The sequence below is a fragment of the Amaranthus tricolor genome, chromosome 2, assembly GCF_026212465.1.
Source record: "Amaranthus tricolor cultivar Red isolate AtriRed21 chromosome 2, ASM2621246v1, whole genome shotgun sequence".
Taxonomy (NCBI): Eukaryota; Viridiplantae; Streptophyta; class Magnoliopsida; order Caryophyllales; family Amaranthaceae; genus Amaranthus; species Amaranthus tricolor.
Window position 1 is genome coordinate 37,849,988 of NC_080048.1, and position 20,219 is coordinate 37,870,206.

General features: G+C 34.4%; 1 protein-coding gene across 2 annotated transcripts in view; it reads right to left on the reverse strand.

The window, feature by feature from the left end:
* The window catches only part of LOC130805937 (DNA-directed RNA polymerase III subunit 2-like), a 26,577-nt gene continuing 6,358 nt past the window's right edge, over positions 1 to 20,219 (reverse strand). Inside the window, exons 12-39 of one of the 2 annotated variants that reach the window (XM_057670790.1) lie at positions 19,968 to 20,027; positions 19,028 to 19,066; positions 18,890 to 18,940; positions 18,689 to 18,787; positions 18,518 to 18,577; positions 18,328 to 18,420; positions 16,387 to 16,491; positions 16,198 to 16,308; positions 15,990 to 16,106; positions 13,460 to 13,576; positions 13,110 to 13,190; positions 9,444 to 9,548; positions 9,284 to 9,364; positions 9,056 to 9,187; positions 8,888 to 8,932; positions 8,724 to 8,801; positions 8,333 to 8,472; positions 8,146 to 8,236; positions 7,442 to 7,560; positions 7,094 to 7,229; positions 6,891 to 7,021; positions 5,510 to 5,635; positions 5,371 to 5,426; positions 3,829 to 3,899; positions 2,492 to 2,576; positions 2,316 to 2,419; positions 1,675 to 1,803; positions 1 to 1,087 (exon numbers count right to left, since the gene is read on the reverse strand). In XM_057670790.1, the coding sequence (XP_057526773.1) occupies positions 1,037 to 1,087; positions 1,675 to 1,803; positions 2,316 to 2,419; positions 2,492 to 2,576; positions 3,829 to 3,899; positions 5,371 to 5,426; positions 5,510 to 5,635; positions 6,891 to 7,021; positions 7,094 to 7,229; positions 7,442 to 7,560; positions 8,146 to 8,236; positions 8,333 to 8,472; positions 8,724 to 8,801; positions 8,888 to 8,932; positions 9,056 to 9,187; positions 9,284 to 9,364; positions 9,444 to 9,548; positions 13,110 to 13,190; positions 13,460 to 13,576; positions 15,990 to 16,106; positions 16,198 to 16,308; positions 16,387 to 16,491; positions 18,328 to 18,420; positions 18,518 to 18,577; positions 18,689 to 18,787; positions 18,890 to 18,940; positions 19,028 to 19,066; positions 19,968 to 20,027 (2,613 nt within the window). In that variant the 3' untranslated portion in view covers positions 1 to 1,036. Of the gene's footprint in view, positions 1,088 to 1,674; positions 1,804 to 2,315; positions 2,420 to 2,491; positions 2,577 to 3,828; positions 3,900 to 5,370; positions 5,427 to 5,509; positions 5,636 to 5,707; positions 5,744 to 6,890; positions 7,022 to 7,093; positions 7,230 to 7,441; positions 7,561 to 8,145; positions 8,237 to 8,332; positions 8,473 to 8,723; positions 8,802 to 8,887; positions 8,933 to 9,055; positions 9,188 to 9,283; positions 9,365 to 9,443; positions 9,549 to 13,109; positions 13,191 to 13,459; positions 13,577 to 15,989; positions 16,107 to 16,197; positions 16,309 to 16,386; positions 16,492 to 18,327; positions 18,421 to 18,517; positions 18,578 to 18,688; positions 18,788 to 18,889; positions 18,941 to 19,027; positions 19,067 to 19,967; positions 20,028 to 20,219 lie in introns of those variants that run through there. The other variant, XM_057670791.1, reaches the window with a different exon arrangement.

The window sequence follows — 20,219 nt, forward strand, 5'->3', positions numbered from 1 at the left end:
AAGAGGAGTAAGGGTAAGGCCGTAAGGGTATGAGTTGTAGTTAAATATTGTTTGGTATGAAAATATAAGGGAAACACTCAAGAAGGGTAAGGGTGTTTGGTATTATTACCCTTAAGAAGGGATTGGGTTAACCTAATATCATACCAAACAAATATGTGGAGTAATGGTAATTGAATCCCTTACTTAGTATTAAAAAGTGCATACCAAACACCCCGTTAAAGTGATCGGTTAGAGGAAAAAGTTGATTGTAAGAATCCATCTCGTTGTAAGACGATCTTTACAAGACTTGCTGAGTACAAATTACTTATTCATCCTATAACTTTCATTTTAATTTCCACACATAAAAGAAAGCTTAGATGAAATTTAATCCTAAGACTTTGCCTAAACAAGAAAATACTTGATTCAACTAAAACAAGACCAGATTCTCTTGCATAAATATTTAAAACAAAGTTGAAACTATTTATGTAAAAGAGGCTAATGAGACAATTACGATGATTTGATCAAGGCTAGGCCTAATATATGGACAACATGACACGACACACAGTAGGCCAAGAGAGTGTCACAGACTCACAATCACCTAAAATAATCAACACAAAAAGACCATTTTGGGAAAGAAATAATAAAAATAAATAAATTTATATTGTGATCCACAATGTAGCCCACGTACCATGTCACATCCCTGTTTTAGGGTGAACAATAAAAAACCTATCAAGATTTCCTAAAAGAGAAAGGTATTGAATTTTTCCAAGATCAAGATAACAATGTTCAAAAAAGGAACCTAAAATCGACCAAATTCCACAAAAATTTATCATTCATTTGAATATGGTTACTTTTTCGGAGAGATCGAGACATATCATTATTTTACTGATGTCCTTGCTATGTTCTTCCTCTCGGTAATGAACCCAATCTCCCAAAACTCAAGTTGATGCACAAGTTGGGAGTCCCACGACTAATAACAAAATCGAAGTACCCTTCCATGGCGATATCACACCAATATTGCATCGTCCGTTATCACACAAACCAAACCTCGAATGAATCAAGCATCAGCTAACTTCAAACGTGGAACAATGTTCATCGATTGGAGTTCCTGCATAGAAGCAAAGCGTGTAGTTTGACAACAGGAAATTACATCTTTTTCGTTCGATAGGGACTTAAGACAGACCACAACTTTTCGATACTCTTGAAAGAAAAAACTATGAACCACCAACGTATAAATTGCAGTACTTGTGAACATCGCCATATATTTTTTTTGCTTTCAAACTATCACGCTTCAAAAATAATTTCAACTGATTTCACCATCTTTAACAGAATCCATCCAATTTACCATAAATGCCGACCCCACATATAAGAAATCCGACATTGTTGTCGTACTAACATTTAAATCTATAGCGTTTGTTTTCCTCGGGGAGTAAGGAGTGCTTTAATTTATGATTAAATTCAAATAATCTCTCGGCCTTCTAATATTATTAATCTTGGACCAAGTATATTTTTTTGTTCCGGGACCAGTGTAACATAGTTTGCCAGTTAATTCGCTTTTTGAATTTGCAATTCACTCAAAATGAACCTTAAATAACCGAAAACTGACCACAAATCGCTTATTTTGGTTCGCGATTCGCAAGGAGATTAATGAATCATGTGATAGTGTGCGGGACAGAGGAGTTGACACAAACATACCTGAAACAGGAGCTTGCAAGCATACGGCAATTTCAAGGTGGATATGTTGTCTCCATTTTTACAAAAACTACAAATACCAGCTTTCAGTTTATGATTGTAATATCCCAACAGTCCGCACAATCTACAAACCTGCACAGAATAAGATTTATGAGATTTCAGCAACACTCCCACTGATTACGGATTGTTGTTAGATATTTCAGATTTGTATATTCTTAGAAAAATAAACTAAAACAAGAGTTTTAGGACTTCCTTGTTCACTTCTTTCGGGACTATCATTAAGGTTGTATTTGCCTCCTATTTTGAGGATTATTTTATTAGCGTATGTATCAATTTAGAGGTGTTCATTCATCGGGTCAATTTCGGGTCACGTATTTCGGGTTGGTTCAAAATCGGGTTTTGCGTCCGCATTGATTTATACATAATTTTAGTTTCATTTCGAAGTCGGGTTCGGTTACAAGGTCGGGTAAATATCATCAAGCCTGTTTTGAACACCTCTAATCAATTTAGAGATTTTTTTTACTTTTTTTTTCAATTTCAGCATCTAAACTAGAAGTCGAAAAAAAAGTAGAGGAAAGCTCTACTTTCCCCAAGCATTAAGCCAGAGCACAGATCCTAAAGATCGTAAAAACACATGCACTTACCTGAACTTGAAAGGGGTCACTTGAAACCATTAGGCGCTCATATATCAAATTGCTAGCACCATAAGCTATCAAACAATCACGCTCCATTTCTCCAACCCTGAGTCCTGAATTGACATTTAATGTGAGGGAAAACATAACTCTTCACAGTCTAAACAGTGTAGAGCGTAGATTAGTACCTCCATTTCGAGCCCTTCCCTCAGTTGGCTGCCTAGTTAAGATAGCACGAGGACCGAAGCCTCGTGCATGCATTTTATCTAAGACCTGTGTATAGCAAAATTGAAACTGTTAAGAACATGACTATAATGAGGGGGTATACAATCAAATTTCATCCACTGAAATAGAAAATATAAAGGAAAATCTATGAATGTAAAGCCAAAGAGAAGCCAAAGACATCAAATGATCCCATGGAAATGACTAAAGAAACAAGATTAAATCATATCGTTTCTCTTCAACCAAAGTACCGTCGCAACAACACAAAAGAAACATTGCAAAAATCAAGATCATTTTACTGCAGCCAAAGAAGACAAAAGTGATGCAAGATCATGGTATCATTTGGAGACCAAGCTAATTCTAGTGAAGCATTTCTAGCTAGTTATTTTACAAAGGTTATTAGCTTTGTGTTTGTCCTTCTACATGGACTTAGCTAGAAATTGGAATCTAGGTTCACTTGCATGCAAATTCAGCTCAACACGCAAGCTGCTGGCACATATAAGTGGCAAACTCAAGTTTTATCCTTGTGAAAATAATGTGGAAAATTTTGGTGATAATCTTCGAAGATTCTTGACGCTTCTTGCATTATTCAAACATGTAGACAAGTTTTCTAGTAGTAGAGGTTTAGGATGTTGCTTTCCTTTGGGAATAGCCGGAAGTTTTTACACTCCCTATGGCCCGTTTGGTTAGTAGTACTAAATGGTGGTAATGAGAATGATTCATAGTTAAAATTTCATCAAAAGTTCCATGTCATTTCCACAGTGATGAAAGTTCGATAAGAAAAAAGTTTTTTTGTTCACAAATTTTCATTACCACCTATCATAATAATACATCTCCTTATGGTAATGCATTGGAATGAAATTTATGAAGAAAATGAGATGATTGAAGTTAGATATGCATGCCCATCAAGGTAGCAAGAGATAACTTAACCAAAATTACACTAGTTTTATTCCCATTACCACAGTTTAATACCACCTATCAAACGGGCCGTTAGTCCTTATGAGAGTAGCAATAATTGGGTTAATAGGGGGTTTAGACAGTAAGAGAAAACATTCACCAGTTGAATCAAAAAATGTGAACTTGGTTGCTACGAGTTCCATGGAGAATATCAATAAACTTTATCAATGAAGATTATCATTAGCATACAAATAGAAAACCACACATTATGCAGGGCGTGCGATTCAAATCAGAGTGTATCAGACGAGAGGGTGGAAGGGGGGAAGTGCAAGTAGCAGACATTCACACATAGTAGTCACTTAATGAAATGTCGTAGTGGTGGTCACAAAATTGCATAGAATCTTACCATGTGTTTTAATTTCTGATAGTAAATTGGCCCCATAAATATGTATGCTTGCAGGGGTTCTCCAGTTATGCCTGAAACACGAGAGAAGTACAACTTATATTCCTTTAATTATTTTAGGCATTTGGTAACCTCAATAATACAATACATTTCAATATTAGAACAGACGGTGCCAGATGCATATTGAAGTACAAATTTTTTGGCCAAAGACAACAATAAAATGGGACAATCATAATTGAGAGTAGGGCATACACTTTAAAGAAAGGATATTTTAGAAAAAATATACTCCCAAATATATAGATCATACTTCTAAATCTTTATTTTTGCATGCAGAAATAAATTTACCCTTGATTATAACATGACTTCATAAAATATTTTACTAAAATAATATCCTGCTTCGAATACATCCCTTATTTCGTTAGCGCCAAAGAATAGTTCTTTTGTTTTGGATTATAATGGACTATGGTAAAATGGCTCATCAAATCATGTCAAGTTCTTGGTTGATGTTTACTATCAAGGGTTAAATCGAAACAGACTCTTTATAATCATTAAAAAGCATATAACAAGGGTAAGGTTGTGTAAATCCAAACCCCCAAACCCCACTCTAGGAGAGAGCCACTTAATGGCATTGAGGCAATGAAATGTTGTTGTATCTTACTTTGAAAGTATTCATTCATTGATTAAAAAGAGTTGAAGGAGTACGAAATTCATGATATTAATACTGAGAAGTTAATGATGTATCTAGACGAAACACCAGAAAAAGAAAAGATAAAAAGATGAAGAATGTAGAAGAAAAGAAAAAATATGAAGAATCCACAAGAAAGAAGATAGAAGAGAAAAAGAAAACGAAAAAAAAGTTACCATAGCCCGGTAAGAGCACTAGGAAAGAAGTCCGCAAAGTTTCAAGACTTGGCATGTCCTTATATTTTTTCATTTTCTCATTCTAGCCCTTCAAAAACAAGAGTAAATCCTTTTTCTTTCTTGCTCTCTATTCCAAAAAGAGCACATTTCTAACTAAATATTTTATGATTGGTTATCAAAAACATTTTCCCCAAAAAATATGAAAATCGCAAAAAGCACAATGTGCAACAAGTGCACGCCTAATGTATGTGTTGCTGAGCCCAGACTAAGAATCAGAATAAGCTTCAAAGCCATGTAAATCCTATTTCAAAGATGAACACTAAGTCTACAATCTACATAAAAAGACGGAGACTACAAAGAAAATATATAGGCAAGTGACTATAGCTGATAAGAAGCCAATATGGAAACTTTGTTTTCCTAAAGATAAAAGAAAAACAAAATATGTCCCAAATAACACACATGAACTTGCAAGTCATTACCACAACATTTTATTACCAAATGCCACTAAGAAGCTCTTGCGTAGGAAGCGTTTGTGTAGTCGGATCTATTTAAACTTTTCAATGTAATTACAAGGAGGTTGCTTCCTGTCGCATCATCAGGTTGCCAAAAGCAATGAATGAAAGAAAATAAAACCAAAAGGGAAAATCAGGAACAAATCTCTCAGTGTCAAAGAACATTGAAAACCTGAATAGAGAAAATCCTTTCCATTGTAGCTGAATCCATGCTGCACTAAGGTCTCACTGAAAGAAAGTAAGAACTGCATTCAGAAAAAAAAAAATTACAGAAAACAGAAACTATTGCCACCCAATGCAAGATTACAAACCTTATAGTCTCAACTTTGTCGGCATGACCACTTTTTTCTCCAAAGGCACTTCCATAATGAAATCTTCCGCATGATACTCCAGCTTTTCCTCCCAGAAGTTCTATCATCTTGCCAACAGTCATACGACTAAATAAAACAAAAGCGTATAAGCCCACAAATAAAATTCACCTGAACAATCAATTCATATTAAATGCATACCTTGAATGCAATGCATAAATCGACTGTCATGCAATGCTGCCAGCACAACATAATACACACTTAATTCTTTGGTAATAATTACATGCTTCATAGGATTAGGACCGTTTAGAATGTTAAAGACCTCGGAGAAAAGTAATATATAAGGGCCCTAATATTTTAAATTTTAATCTCTTATTCAGTTATTTAGTATGCACAATTTTTTTAATCTTTTCTTTTTTTGATGGGGAAACTAAGTAAACACATATTCTTATTGAATATGAAAGTGTTTACTTATTCCCACATTGATGTTTCAAGTAGGGTAAACATACTTCAACTATTCAAAAGAAAGCAGATTACAGATAGAATAATGTAAACTACAAGTCAAAAAACTAAAAGTATTAATCCATGCCTCTATGGAGTACTTTTAAAGAAAAGCAGGCCAAATAAAAGTGAAAGAAAAAACAATAACAATAACTTCAATAATCAAGCACAGCAGTAGGCAAATCATTTCAAATTACCCATGAAAAATCGGTACTTTAAACATCCGGTACTAAACAAATTACATGAACTTTGCAAACGGACAACGTGGGTAAGCAAAGAGGCCTGAACTTTAACATTCAACTTTTATTTTTTCCATAAATAACGGAAGGTTAGAAAATCAGATTGTTGGATTTATAGGTTCATTCTTCTGGATGGGTGTCCTCCTGCCTCGGCCTAGGCTCAGCGGCCTGATGTTCTCGATCAACTTTCTCTACATTGGAACTTGGAAGTTTCCAAGCACATTTATTTCCGAAATTTTCAAGGAATATACACCCATCACTTCAACTAGGCAACACTAATTTGTGGCGAAGCATTTTTCGTTAATGGAGTTATGCCCTGAGTCCTGACATTAACTATATCACAGAGACAATAGGTCTTATAAAGTTATTTTTAGAGGTAACAAAGGGACCATAGTAACCGGCAAGATTGTGTGAAGGATATACGAAAATATAGAAAGTAGGGATTTGAGTTTTTGGTTGGCAAAGTTTGATATTCGTCGGTTGTCGTACATTTTTTTTTTTTAGTTTACTTAACTACCATTTGATTATTTAGTTTACATAACTACCATTTGATTATGATTCTACATATCATCAATTCTAACCCATATGACTAGTAGCATTCGAGATAGCTAGGTGAAGATTAATAGTACAAGCATAATAGATACCTTGGAAACCCATGAGGATTCATAATCAGATCAGGGCAGATGCCACGCTCAGAGAATACAAGATCTTCCTGTTGAACAATGGTACCACATACACCTTTCTGTCCATGTCTGCTGCTAAACTTATCGCCAACCTGCAAGACATAATGCATTAGCGATCTGCTTTGACAACTTTGTATAGTATTGAAATTTTAAATAGCTATCACCTCAGGACGGCGAGTTTGACGAATGATGAAGTTTATGCACATATTGTCATTCTTGTCAGAAAAGAGTGCCACTCGATCTACCACTGAATTATCTCCAGCAAGTCCGCTTTGTTTGAAGGGTGTGGGTCTATACTGACTAGAAGCATACCAAATTACGTCAGAATATTTACCATCCACAATATTGATATCTATAAAGCACGGGTTGTTTTCATCGTTTAAGGTTCCATATTAGTACTCCGCATAATTTTGGAAGCAATGATTTGGTCTAACGAAGAGCAAGAATTGAACAAACAAGAAAAGAAACAAACAACGGGAAATAAAAAAGAAATAAGGGACAAAATAAACAACCTATCTGGTATCTCTCTTGCCATTGATCCCCTCGTAACCATTGGTGTTTGTTTGTTTATCAAAATGTCATCTTGTCGAACAATTTGCCCTGGAGCAGCAATACCATCATCATCCAATGCCTATAAACAGTAAAACCACATGACAGAATTATTACACCACACACTCAATAAAGAAGATGTATAATGCTTATTATATAGCACTTTGATTATTGACTGTTCACCAATACCAACAACTCCAGGAACAAAAGAAGAAAACTATCAGAGGTGAACTAGTGAAGAGCACAACAAGAAATATGCATCTAACAATCCCACACTATTCGTTTAACCCGCAAACTAACCCTCTCTCCCCATATAGGACTCCCACTCTAATAAAAAGAAAAAAGTAGAACTCATTATAGAGAATTTAAAGTAGTACACCAAAGCCCATAAAGCAAGGTAGACAATTGAAAACAAAACTTCCCCCAATTCCTTGTACTCCTGACAATCGAAAACAACACATGAATTCACGCAAACACTGCAAAAGGGGCAAAAAATCCATAGCCAAAACAACATAAAACAACACATGAAGTCACGCAAACACTGCAAAAGGGGGAAAAATCCATAGCCAAAACAACATACGGAGTCGCAAAAGATAGACCATTCACATGAATTACATCAGGAAGCTCCGACTTTGAGAGAGAAAATGTAAGAGATTTGATGTAGTACCTGCATTTTTTCGGCGAAATACCCTTCTTTTTTTGGTGGAAGGATTCTGTCAGATGTATTATTCTCATACCTCTGCATAATCCCACTCTTTCTATCAAGTAGAAAATACAAAAGAAAAAACAATATATCAGTCATCATACAAATTTGAAGAATATTGATTTGTCACTGGCACAGAATTGAACAATACTTTTTCATCACTATACAACGTCCAAAACCACGATCCAATGAAGCTTTATTCATAACGATAGCATCCTCTATATCATATCCACTGTAGCTCATAACTGCAACAGTAGCATTCTGTCCAGCTCCAAGATTGTCATACTTCACCTATAAGTGTAAAGCTACTCGTTCAGATATAGGCATTAGTCAAACAAAGTTGCTAAATACATTTTCAAGAAACTAATCAATAAGGGGGACAATCAAAAAGAACGTCATAAACCCTCGCCGGGTTCTGGAGCTGGAGAAAACCTTACCCTTACAACAAAAAATGGTTCTTTCAAGTTGAACCTCATTTGCAAATATCTTCAGCAAATTCACATAAATAAGAAGCAAAATTTCGAATAAATCAGTGAACATACCAATTCAATTGTTTTTGTTGTTAGCAAAGGCCTTTGAGGATATACTAAGAGATATAGTAATGTGTCCATCCGGAAAAGCTGCAACATCAATAAATAATGAGAATAATGAACAATCAGCTTACCATAAAGCCATAAATCAATTAAAGCCATGAGATCCCACTTGCCTGATTGTAAGCAATATTCCCCATTGCCTGTTTTCCCATAGCACACTATAGAGCAAAAGGAAATCGACATTTGAATAAATGAATAATGAGGGAAATAAGTTAGTAAGCATTTTGCTAGCTTCCGGAAAATAACGGTAAGCAATACCAGAGAAAAGAAGCAACACGTGCCTGATATGTATTTCTGGGTGACTGATTGTGATGGGGATAAGGGATTAAGCCAGCAATAACACCCAAGATTGTAAAAGGCTCTATTTCGATATGAGTTGTTTCTGGTACGGCTTCATCTTCGTACAATGCAATCTGACAAGCACGCACAAATATACGTTATCTTGATACTGTTTGATCGTGTATAAGAGTCAACGGAAACATGATGCAAAACGTAAATTAGTGACTAACCAAGGTATTGTTTTCCTCATTGACATCAAGATACTCGATCAATCCCTCACGCAAAAAGTCATCAAAGGTTCGAACTCCATCCTACAAAAGCATAATGGTTTGGATAGTATAGAAATAAATAATTTATAGGCACCTCATATTAGCATTGCATAAAACTCACCCGCAACTCCTTCATGTGATGTTCTTTGATCCTTGATATACCTTTATCAGCTATTACAAGAGGGCGGCAGACACGACCTCCATCCGACGCAATATACACACAACACTACAAGAATAATAATTCAAGCTTTACGAAATAATTTCACACCGGAACGAAGAAAATTATGTCAAGACTTTTACATCAAGATGAAGAACTAGCATGAACAATCACAAAAATTTTGTTAAAGAAATCTCCACAATGAATACTACAACCTTTGACAGCCTAATAAACAAATACTTCAATCGTAACACACCTTATTTACCAAGTATTGTTCATCAACAATAAAGACAAGAGTAAATGCAATTAAATTACAATGGCGGAAACTTATACTTAAATCAAGCGTATTATTATCTGACCACAATGTGAAATGCCAAGGATTACAAAAATCCCAAATTATACACATAAGTTTATTAAAATAACTTCAAATTCAACAATGCTAGATCATTGATCCCAAAATATTAGGGTTGCTACAAATTTAAGACAAAGAACTAATAACTTAATTTAATTGAACAATCATATATACAAAAATTGCACACAAAAATACTAAAAATAGTTTAAAACATAAATTTATGTTTATACAGAGAGACGAAGGGGAAGAGAGTACGTGCACTATTAGTTTCCTTTGAGATACGTAATTTGTTATCTTATTTTATTCAATACTTTGAATCAGAAGGAGAAGAAAATAATTTTTTAAAATTGAGTCGGAATTTGCTTAACTACTTAAATAACACGATAATTGATATATAGTAAATACACTTTTTCTTTTTTCAAAAAAATTATTTCTTTTTAAGTATTAACAAAAAAATTATCTATTCTTTGTTTTTTATGGTAAAGAACTAGTATTTCTACATTTGCATACTCATCTTTGACATTGAATTACACTCTATTTTATTTTTTCCTTTTAGAAATTTTCTTTACTGAAATATTTCCATTATTTTTTAAACTCGTTTGATGTTGTGGTGTCTTTTTCTCATTCCTTTTTTATATTTATTTCAATATTTATACGCATATAAGAATAGTATCCTATACGAAATGAATTAGGGTTTATTAACTTCTCAAATTAAATAAAAGTACAACTTTAACCCAAAAAGATTAATCTTGAAATAACATGGAAAAACAGTTTTTACCAAAATGATTACTACTACCTCCATTCTTATTTACTATTCTCATTTTCCTCACGAAAAAAATTCAAATTTTTTTTGCCATTATGAATTCCAGTTCGAACATCTTTTTGGGCAAAAATAACCTTAATCGCTCAACAATTTACTAAAAATACATCAAACATTAACATTTTTAACCCTCCAAAATTTACTTGATTCTTCTCATATTAACTCTCCTTTTTACTAATCTCCTTTACTCATTTCTATGATGTCATGCAACGATAATTACTATTTATTCAAATCAATAATTACTCTTAACGAAATCTTATCCCTCATTAATACTCTCGTTGGTTTATGCCCATAAGCTAAATGGGAAGAGCATTGGAAAATGGATGGAGTAATAACACTAGGCATCTGTAAAACAAAAAAAAATAATATACTTGTTCTAAAATAAATATTAATTAGATTACTATTAAAAGTATTACATCATTTCACTCTAAGTTGGATATCATCTATTATCTTTTTGAGGAATCATACGATGGATTGTGAATCAGCTATATACATTAATTGCTGGTTCACCTATAAATAATTCAATGATCTACAATAAAATGCTTCCATGAAAAATGTAACTTGTATTTATCCATAAAGACCATGATCCTACGTTCACTTCTTATTAGTGCTAGGATCAGTTTACCAAACCATTTTCTTCAAATCAATTTTTTTACTCCATCAACATCATTTGTTGGTAGCCTTAATTTCATTGAAGATCCTTGAATGTCCATCTCTATATCTTTTCTCTAACCTTCTACTCCTTATAAGCAACTACAACCTATCGCGGATGAATTCCATTTGAAATCCTATCATTCAAAAAATAATTTCTACATCCATCTCAAGATAAGCATCTTTGTTAGATCAATCATCTTACCATGACCCATCTCGGAAGGCTAAAAAAACACATGCTTATGTTGCTCTTAAAACCTATTAAATTTATATCTTTAATCATGAGGTATGCTAGGTCGCAAAAAATCCTAATCTATCGTACTCCATTTTGATTGCTTAACGATAATCTTGTGAGCTACTTCCTTTGTCCCAATGGAGAAAAAGATTTTTAAGGGAATAGAGCATGTGGTTGAAGTTAAGCAACTGAGAAGAGAGTGAGAGAGGCAGAGAGAAAAAAAGGGGGGGCAACCTTACATAGTAAGAAAAACGAGCAAATTCAAAGGGAAATCCAAAGTTGCTAATGAGACAAAATCAAGGAGGTGTACAAAGAAACATGGATAATTGGCTTAAGACTCAAAATACTCATCAAAAGATTCTTCCCCTTTAATGTTGGTGTATCCATGTCTCACTATCTTAACATGACCTGCCTTCGTAAAAGAGTGTAAATACCTATTTGCATATAAATTTAAGACACTTTAGATGTTCCAATAGAGGCTAAGCATATGCGACAACAACATTAGCATTCATTACCACATTTATTATCACCATTCTCCACTATCATCCATAGACCACCACGCCAGCACATGCCAACAGGGGCGGATCCAGTTGGATCCCGCACCTGCACGTGACGGCACTGAATCTTGTTAAAAAATTTGTAGTTGATAGGGATCGAACCTGAGACCTATAGTTGGAAGCTTACACTTATGACCAACTGAGCTATCCACTTTTTATGTAACTCTAGTCTTTAGAAAATATTTATTACTTAACCAATTTCGAAAATAAATCTCATAATCTTCTTCTCCTTCCCAACTGCTCTTCGACAGTTTCTATTTGAAGAATAGAGACCCGTACTTTGTGGCTGCCTACCAACCACGACAACCGCAGCCGCCGATCCACCGGGGGACAAGGTGGTGGTAAACCATTTGTTACTCGGGGTTTTAACCAATGGGATAAATAATGTCGACTTCAAACTCATATTGTTTAAAAATTGTTTAGAAAATAGTGAGATTAATAATGCAGTATAGATTACAAAATATTGTTTTTAGGGCTGAAATGAAAACATGAATTTTTAACATATAAATTTATAATTTTTTTATATTTTTTATCGAATTGTATTTGTTATGCTCTCACTGAATTTGATTCCTAGATCCGCCACTGCATGCCAAACACCACTATCAAGTTTATTTGAATTGGCCAACAAAAGTGAGCGATGACTAAATAATTTCACTATTTGAGAATAAGTAAATTTTTTTAGAAGGGCTATACATCTATTTCAACAAAAATGCAAATGCAAAGATAAAATTCAGAAGTTGAAGTCTATCATCAAACTAATTCCTAATCGCATACAGTTTTACTCCCTTGTATCCCTACCATTTGTCCCATTTGGGACTTGACACTAATCATCAATCACTCTTAGTTTGTATTTTATTTTTATTCCATACGTTAAAACATAAATTGGGTAAAAGCAGGCAATAGAATGGGCTGAAAATTAAAAATTCAAAACGACACTTTGCAATAACAAAAGTAGTGATCAATTAATTCTAGAGTAACATAGTAGAAAACATAAATTGACATCAGTAAAAAGTACCTGCTTTTCGTTCTCATAAACACTGACAAACTCGCCAATCTTTCCACAACGCCGCAATCTTCTCAAAGTGTTGGCAAATTTCTAAACAAAAAGAGACAATTTTAGAAGAATAAAAAATCTAGTGCTATATAATAATCAAACATTAAAATACAACCCAAATTCTGTATACCACCCATAGCTCACCATAATGCAAATGCCTTAATCCTACAGGAATGGGGTCGACTATTGGTTAGAACATTAGCAACGAATCACGATCTTCTCCATACTAGCCATAGCTCCAAACAATATTCATGTTCCTAAAAGTGTGACGCTAATTATGTCTAGCGTTTGTCATATCAGTAATAATATACCTTTGGCCTTCTATGCTTTCCAAGAATAAGTCCATTCATTATCACAAGAAATGAATTTGACGAGTGCAGTTCTTCCCCAGAGAGTAACTCCAGGTCTTCAACACCTAAACTGCAACACTGAATGCAATTTTTGGAAAGTGTTAATCCAATAAGATAATGCTGCCACACAGATAATTCATAAGAAGAAGGCACACAACAAAGTAACAAGGTAGAAATACTAATCAAAAAATACTTTCTTCAACAAATTTGGAAGCAAAGATGATAAGTTATTTTAATCAGACACAAAATTTGAGCTTGAACATGATAGGTATGATGAGGAAAGAATCAAGAACACTATCAAGGGTATCTGGAGATGTAACTTAACAGCATGTACAGAATTCGATTGGACGTTTTTATAAGAATTGTACACATATGAATAGGATTTAATTTCAGTCACCACTCGCCACGAATCCATTATGTGAGCAGCCATTGCCTAATGCATTGTACGTTTTTGTTGCTTCATATTCGTTCCCCAAAGACTTATTAAAAGGTATTGAGCCAATATTAATGTTGAACATTAGGGGTACTTCTGTAGAAAAATAAAAAAATAATGACATTACTTTTAAAAGGCAACTACATTCAACATTCATTTGCTAATTAAAATGTAAGTGATCCCTCATTTCACTAGGACAGGATATATTCCTTAGTTGCAATTCTCCATTGTAATTGCCCTAGTTACTTTTTTATTACATAATATTATGTACTACTCCATCGGAACATATTCTCAATTATCAACTTCCTTTTATAGTTTTTATAACACTTGTAATTAAACATGGCAAAAAAATTTTCCAATAGAAAGTTTAAGTTTCATCATATTAGTGAAAAAACTCCACCCAGAAGTCAAAATGCCTAAACAGCTTGTATAACATAGGTGGAGCATTAGAACCCAACCTACTATAGTACGACCTATCGGTTTAAACATTAAAGTCTAAAATTAGGCACATTTTAGTGATTGATGAATCAAAAACTATCAATCTTTCTCTTTGACTACCTCATGTACGGATGTACCTTTCTAAAGTACTCCAAATTTCATTCTTCATAACAATAATACCAATGGAATTTCAACCTCCTATGGATCCAAGAAATCTAGTTGCATTCTTGTGGAAGTCGAATAACAAGGAATCCAATGCCTTGTATTCGCTTTTACTCCTATGGATCCAAGAAATCTAGTTGCAACAAATTTGTAATAGCTTCATCAACAAAAACAAAATGTCATTACCCCCGTGCCAAGCAAAAGGAGAGGTTTGCGGAGGTCGGATGATTTATAGGGGAGCCAATATATTTATAAAAGGTTATCAATTACAACTTTTTGATAGTTTGTAGTTTCGTACTTTGTATCAGTCATATGTAGAAAATATGACAAACAGAAATCCAGTCTTTGTTACTTATTCCTTCAATAATTTTATCTATAAACTGATTAAAGGATATAAACCCCTTCTATTTAGGGGGTTTTCCCAAAACAATTCCTAAGACCAAATAAATGTGTTCTAGTAAAAAATGTACCACGTGCTACTATCTAATTAGTCACTTGCTACTTATTCATTCAGCCATCTCGCTGACTACTACATCCCCTTGACCGCCCTAGCAACAACCAAACCCTTATCCTTCTCCGTCTCCTTATCCCTCTCTTCCATCCTACAGCTGAGTTCTAAGAGGCATGAGACATCTTTAAAAAAAAAAGTAGTTGTGAGTAATAGCAGCAGACTTTAAAACCCATTCCTTTTAGCATTGACTAAATTCCTTATAAAAAGCAAGCCCTTTCTGTGCTTGAGATGCGGAAGGGGTAGCAGGGGGAAAGTGATCATGGCTGATGAGGGTGAGGGCCAAAAAAGAAAACAGCTGAAGGACCTGGGATTATCACTTGAAAACAATTCTTTCTTACTCATTCAAAAGACTAAGGTCATTTACAAAATTACAACCACTTAGGAAAGACACCATACAAAATTAGGGTAGCGGGGGAGGAGCGATCATGCCTGATGAGATTGAATTGTTTGAAGGAGAGTGACGAGACAAATCATTCAATATCCAATTCATCATAGTATACAATGAAAGATTAGTAAAAGGATGCTCTCAAAAATTTAATTAACCTAATTCAAAAAGAGATAGGGTCATCAATCAACATAGTGAAATGCAGGACATTCCCTTTTTCTTTGTTGGACATCAAGCATGCAATGTCTATTCTAGATGGAGCCAAATATTTATAGTTCATTGATTTCGAAAAATAACTGACTATAGTAAAATTGCTCATTTATTCATGTGGACTCATATTTATTTGAAGTTGTAGATGACGATCGTTGACAAGGATCAATCGGAAACAACCTCTTTGACATTACAAAGGTAAGGTTGCATACCATCAGCCCCCTCCTAATCACGCCTAGGAGGGAGTCACTTAGTGGCATTGAGGTAATGGAATGTTGTTGTTTGACATGATGAGAACATGGCCCAAATTGCAAAATCTATGAAAGATGATGGATTTAGATGAAAAACATACCAAAGATATTAGTGGGCCTTCCTCTTCATCAGTAGTAACATGAGCCATCAATGCCAAATTCTTTACCAATCCACAAGATTCACCTTCAGGTGTATCACACGGGCAGAGCATTCCCCACTGCACAAGACAACAATATATTAACAAAAGCTGAACTATTAAATTGTTGAATAATAGCAGAACTCAAAATGACAGAGAAATTGTGAATGACCTGGCTTGGTTGCAAAGCACGTGGTCCACTAACTTTCCTCGACTTCTCAAATTGTGGTTGAATTTTTGTAAGAAAACCTAGTGCCTGAATGTAAGACAGCCTAGCGAGCACCTGCCAAAGCCCACATTTCAAGCACCAAGAGAAAACATAAAAACTAATCAAGAAAAATGAAAACAGAAGAATGTAAACCTGTGTTACACCTTTCCGATCCACCCTGAACCGCTTAGCATACCAGTTTCCCGTTGAAATAGCTCTTTCTAAACCAAAGCTAATGGTATTATTATTAAGTATATGCTGAAAAGAAAATAAAAATGAAATATAGTCAATTTAAAATACAGAAGATATTGTGGGGTATAGGCCATGTATTACTAATACTAAATTAACAGCAGTAAACAATTCTATATGCCAGGAAGAAGTGAAAAGAAGACACAAAATGTCAAAACAATCCCCACAGGCTAACAGACTGGGGCAATAACTATACATAAAAAGCTACCATATACAAAACTGATATAAGAAATTAAAAGCGTCACAATTTCATTCTCCCTTCACTCATGCATGAAGATGGAAACTCACAGACATAGCTAATTTTTGCTCATCTCTGCAAAAACAGTCATGCCACTCTGAAGATGTGAAAGAAGGTTTTCCTAAAAAGTGGTTTCCATTATACGTTTATAAAATTTTCCAATAGCATTAACGCGGCTTTCCACGGATCCACAAAGAATTTCCAAAAACACAAAGCAAAAATCTACTATAAAGACGCAAAGTAATATTGAACAATAATACTGCATAAGGCACCAAACTCGTGATCCACTGACTCAAAATGTTAAGTGTTTAAGCTTTTCGGAAATAAAATCATAATTTGTTTAACTATTATTTTTGTAAAGAGAAGTTAAGAACCCTATATTTTGTAACAATGGCTCTTCATTGTGGTATTCTGGTCTATTTGAACACCAATGCAAATCCACTAGGCCAAACAAATCCCCATGACCATGGTGTAAAAACAAGGCCACATCGTATCGATCGTGTAGAGGTTTTCAAAACAAACGAACCGATATTTCCCACATAAAGGTGCAAAAGAAAACCGCGTTTTGGGCTATATCAAGGGTTATCTTATAATTCAACCGATATTTCGGCGTTACAATAGCCGTATCATTCCCGTTACCCCATCATCGTTATGTATCTACGATTGCAACCGTTACACCGCATGTTTACACAATGCCCATGACGAAATCTTGGAAAAAAGTGTTAGTTTGTTAGGATCTATTAAGTATTTCATTTCTAACTACCAAAAATAACCTCAAGCAAAAAAGAAAAAGATGATTTATTCACATACCACAAAAAAGAACACAAGAAAATAGCAATAAAAAAGATGATTTGGGAGAAAATTTGAGAGTAGGGAAAACTACCAACAAAATGCGCTAGAAATTTGAACTAATGAATTCTTGGTGAATACAAGGCTTTTAGCATCTCTCTTGATCTCACAACTAAGCACATAAAACATCACATGATTTATTCACATACCACTTACAAATCGTTTGGTGTGCATATATTCATGTAGGAATTCACAATACCCTAGAATTATAATATGGAGTTGTTGTTTGGAAGACAATAATGATTTAAGTATGTGGGTACTGGAAATACATAAGAATTTACACGTCCTACAAAACAGAGGAAGTGGCTTGCCAAACTACCCATTTGATCATGGAAATACCGACATCCATTTTCATAAAAATTCCTGAATAATCCCTCCAAATGTCATAACGTAAGTCAAATAGTTAAGCGCAATTGAAATGAACAAAAGAACATGTGAGAATTACATTCCTAGAATGTTCAAATGCCTACGTTCCTGGCCTGCAGTAGCTAAAACTTCCTGCAGCCATTGCTTCCCATAAATACTAAGTAACCGCTTAAAACGTATATTTGGAAACTACAAATGTCCTTTTTGCTATACTGTTGCTATATCTTTTAACAACAGAATTTCAGATGTCAAATAAACCAAATAGACAGCAACTAGATCGCGTTCTCCATCTTTTTTAATTAATATTGCATCCTCCAAAATCTCAAATGCAGCTTCGAAGCATTAATTTTATAAAATTGCCAATCATCAAACTATATAATCCACTAGCTCACCTGGGAAAAATCAAATCTGCTTGACCTGCTTTTTTTAATTAATATTGCATCCACCTTTTTTCTGACTTCTGTTTGCATCGTCTTAAACAAGTCCTAGATTCATCATCACAGTTTAATATGAAACATGCAAACAATAGCAGAAATTTTATGAATTACACAGAAAAGAATGGAAACTGCACATTTAAAGTACCTCAAAAAGAAGAGAGAGTAACTGTCCAGAGAGTTCAAACCGCTTATTCCCCACATAATCCTAGCACATACAAAACAGTAAGCTATGAGCCTCAACCAACATGAATTACATGTATTTCAGCAGACAAAATTTTAGAGGCCCACATTACACGTATTTCAGCAGACAACCTACCTTGTCATCTACTGCAGCTTTATTTAAGAAAGCTTCTAACATGCGCCTCAACATCACACCAGCATATAAACACTTGGCACGAAAGTTGTTATTACGCACCTGAAAGAGCCACGACCAGAAGTGTAAAATTTAATTGACAAGAACCCTTCAAGCTTCTAAACAAATCACCCAGAAAATGAACCCATAATCAATACAACTAACCGGAACATGCGCAATAAATACATCCCGAAGTATCAACAAAGCTCTATTTTCCTAACAAAATATAATCACTTTGTCAGCACAGTGCAGCAAAATGTCATAATTTAAACACTTACCAGAAAGGCAGGAACAGAAAAGCACCTTTTCTGGTAGACCAAAAGCAAATTGTGGTTTTTTGACCTGAAAAAAGTGACATCTAAATTAGAAAAGAGCAATAAGTCGTAGGAACCTAGGCACTTGGAAGTTGGATCAAAGTTGTATACTCAACAGCATATATAAGACTTCAAACAGCTAATAATAATATAATATCCAATTGCTTTGATCACATTGTAACAAATTTTTAAAAATTGCAGTACAAAATTAAGAATATTTTGCAATGCAGCAATAAAATTTTTTATTTTATTTTTTTGCAAAAGGTCCACAAAAGCAACATTCTATAATTTTCAATTATCACTCATCACTCATCACTCATCACTCAAGCTCATAAATCAAAGTACCAAAAGATGTTTTAAACTATAAAATATAAATAACAGAGATGAGTCAAATACAGCCATGAGTAAACCCACAAAACAGAGAAGACATCGTGAACACTGAACAGTCTTATGCTTTGACTCCTCCACAACCCAACTTATTAAACTGCTCATACTCGGCAAAACAGAAGAAAGGTAAAGCCTGTAATAGGTGGGAAACAAACCGGCTCAACTAGTACCCCAAAATAAAGGAGGTGAAGCAATATACATTGAAACACACTAGACATCACCTAAAGGGAATAAATGACTCATGAAACTGCCACATGCACTTTTCAGATAAGTAACAACGAAAAGAAAATGTATTATTCAGTGTCACATGATTCACTAATTGCCTCGCGAATCGCGAATTGAAGAAAAACGAACTATGGTCAGTTTTAGACTATTTTTAAACCATTTTGCGGGAATCGCAAATTCAAAAGGCGAACCAACTAGCGAATTATGTTTCATTGGTATCATTTCATGCAAACTTTGCAAATTCTAAGGGAGCCACCTAGGCTAAAAAAATCAAAAACCATAACCCAGGTTTATTTCAGTACAAGTAAAGCCATCACCTTTTTTTCGAGATATTCAAGCGCCTGCTGTTGTGTTTCTACACCAGATTTGGCACATTCCTAAAATCGCACATGTAAAAGCACATTTGAGAAAAATAAAAATATACAACAAAAACATCATATCTATGCCACGTACTAAGTTGGAGATGCACCATTTTTTTTTTAATTGACTCATTCCATAAGCTTGCATGCCTCATGTAAATATAGTAATTTGCACAAGAAATTGTTGATAGCTATGCCACGTAATTTGTT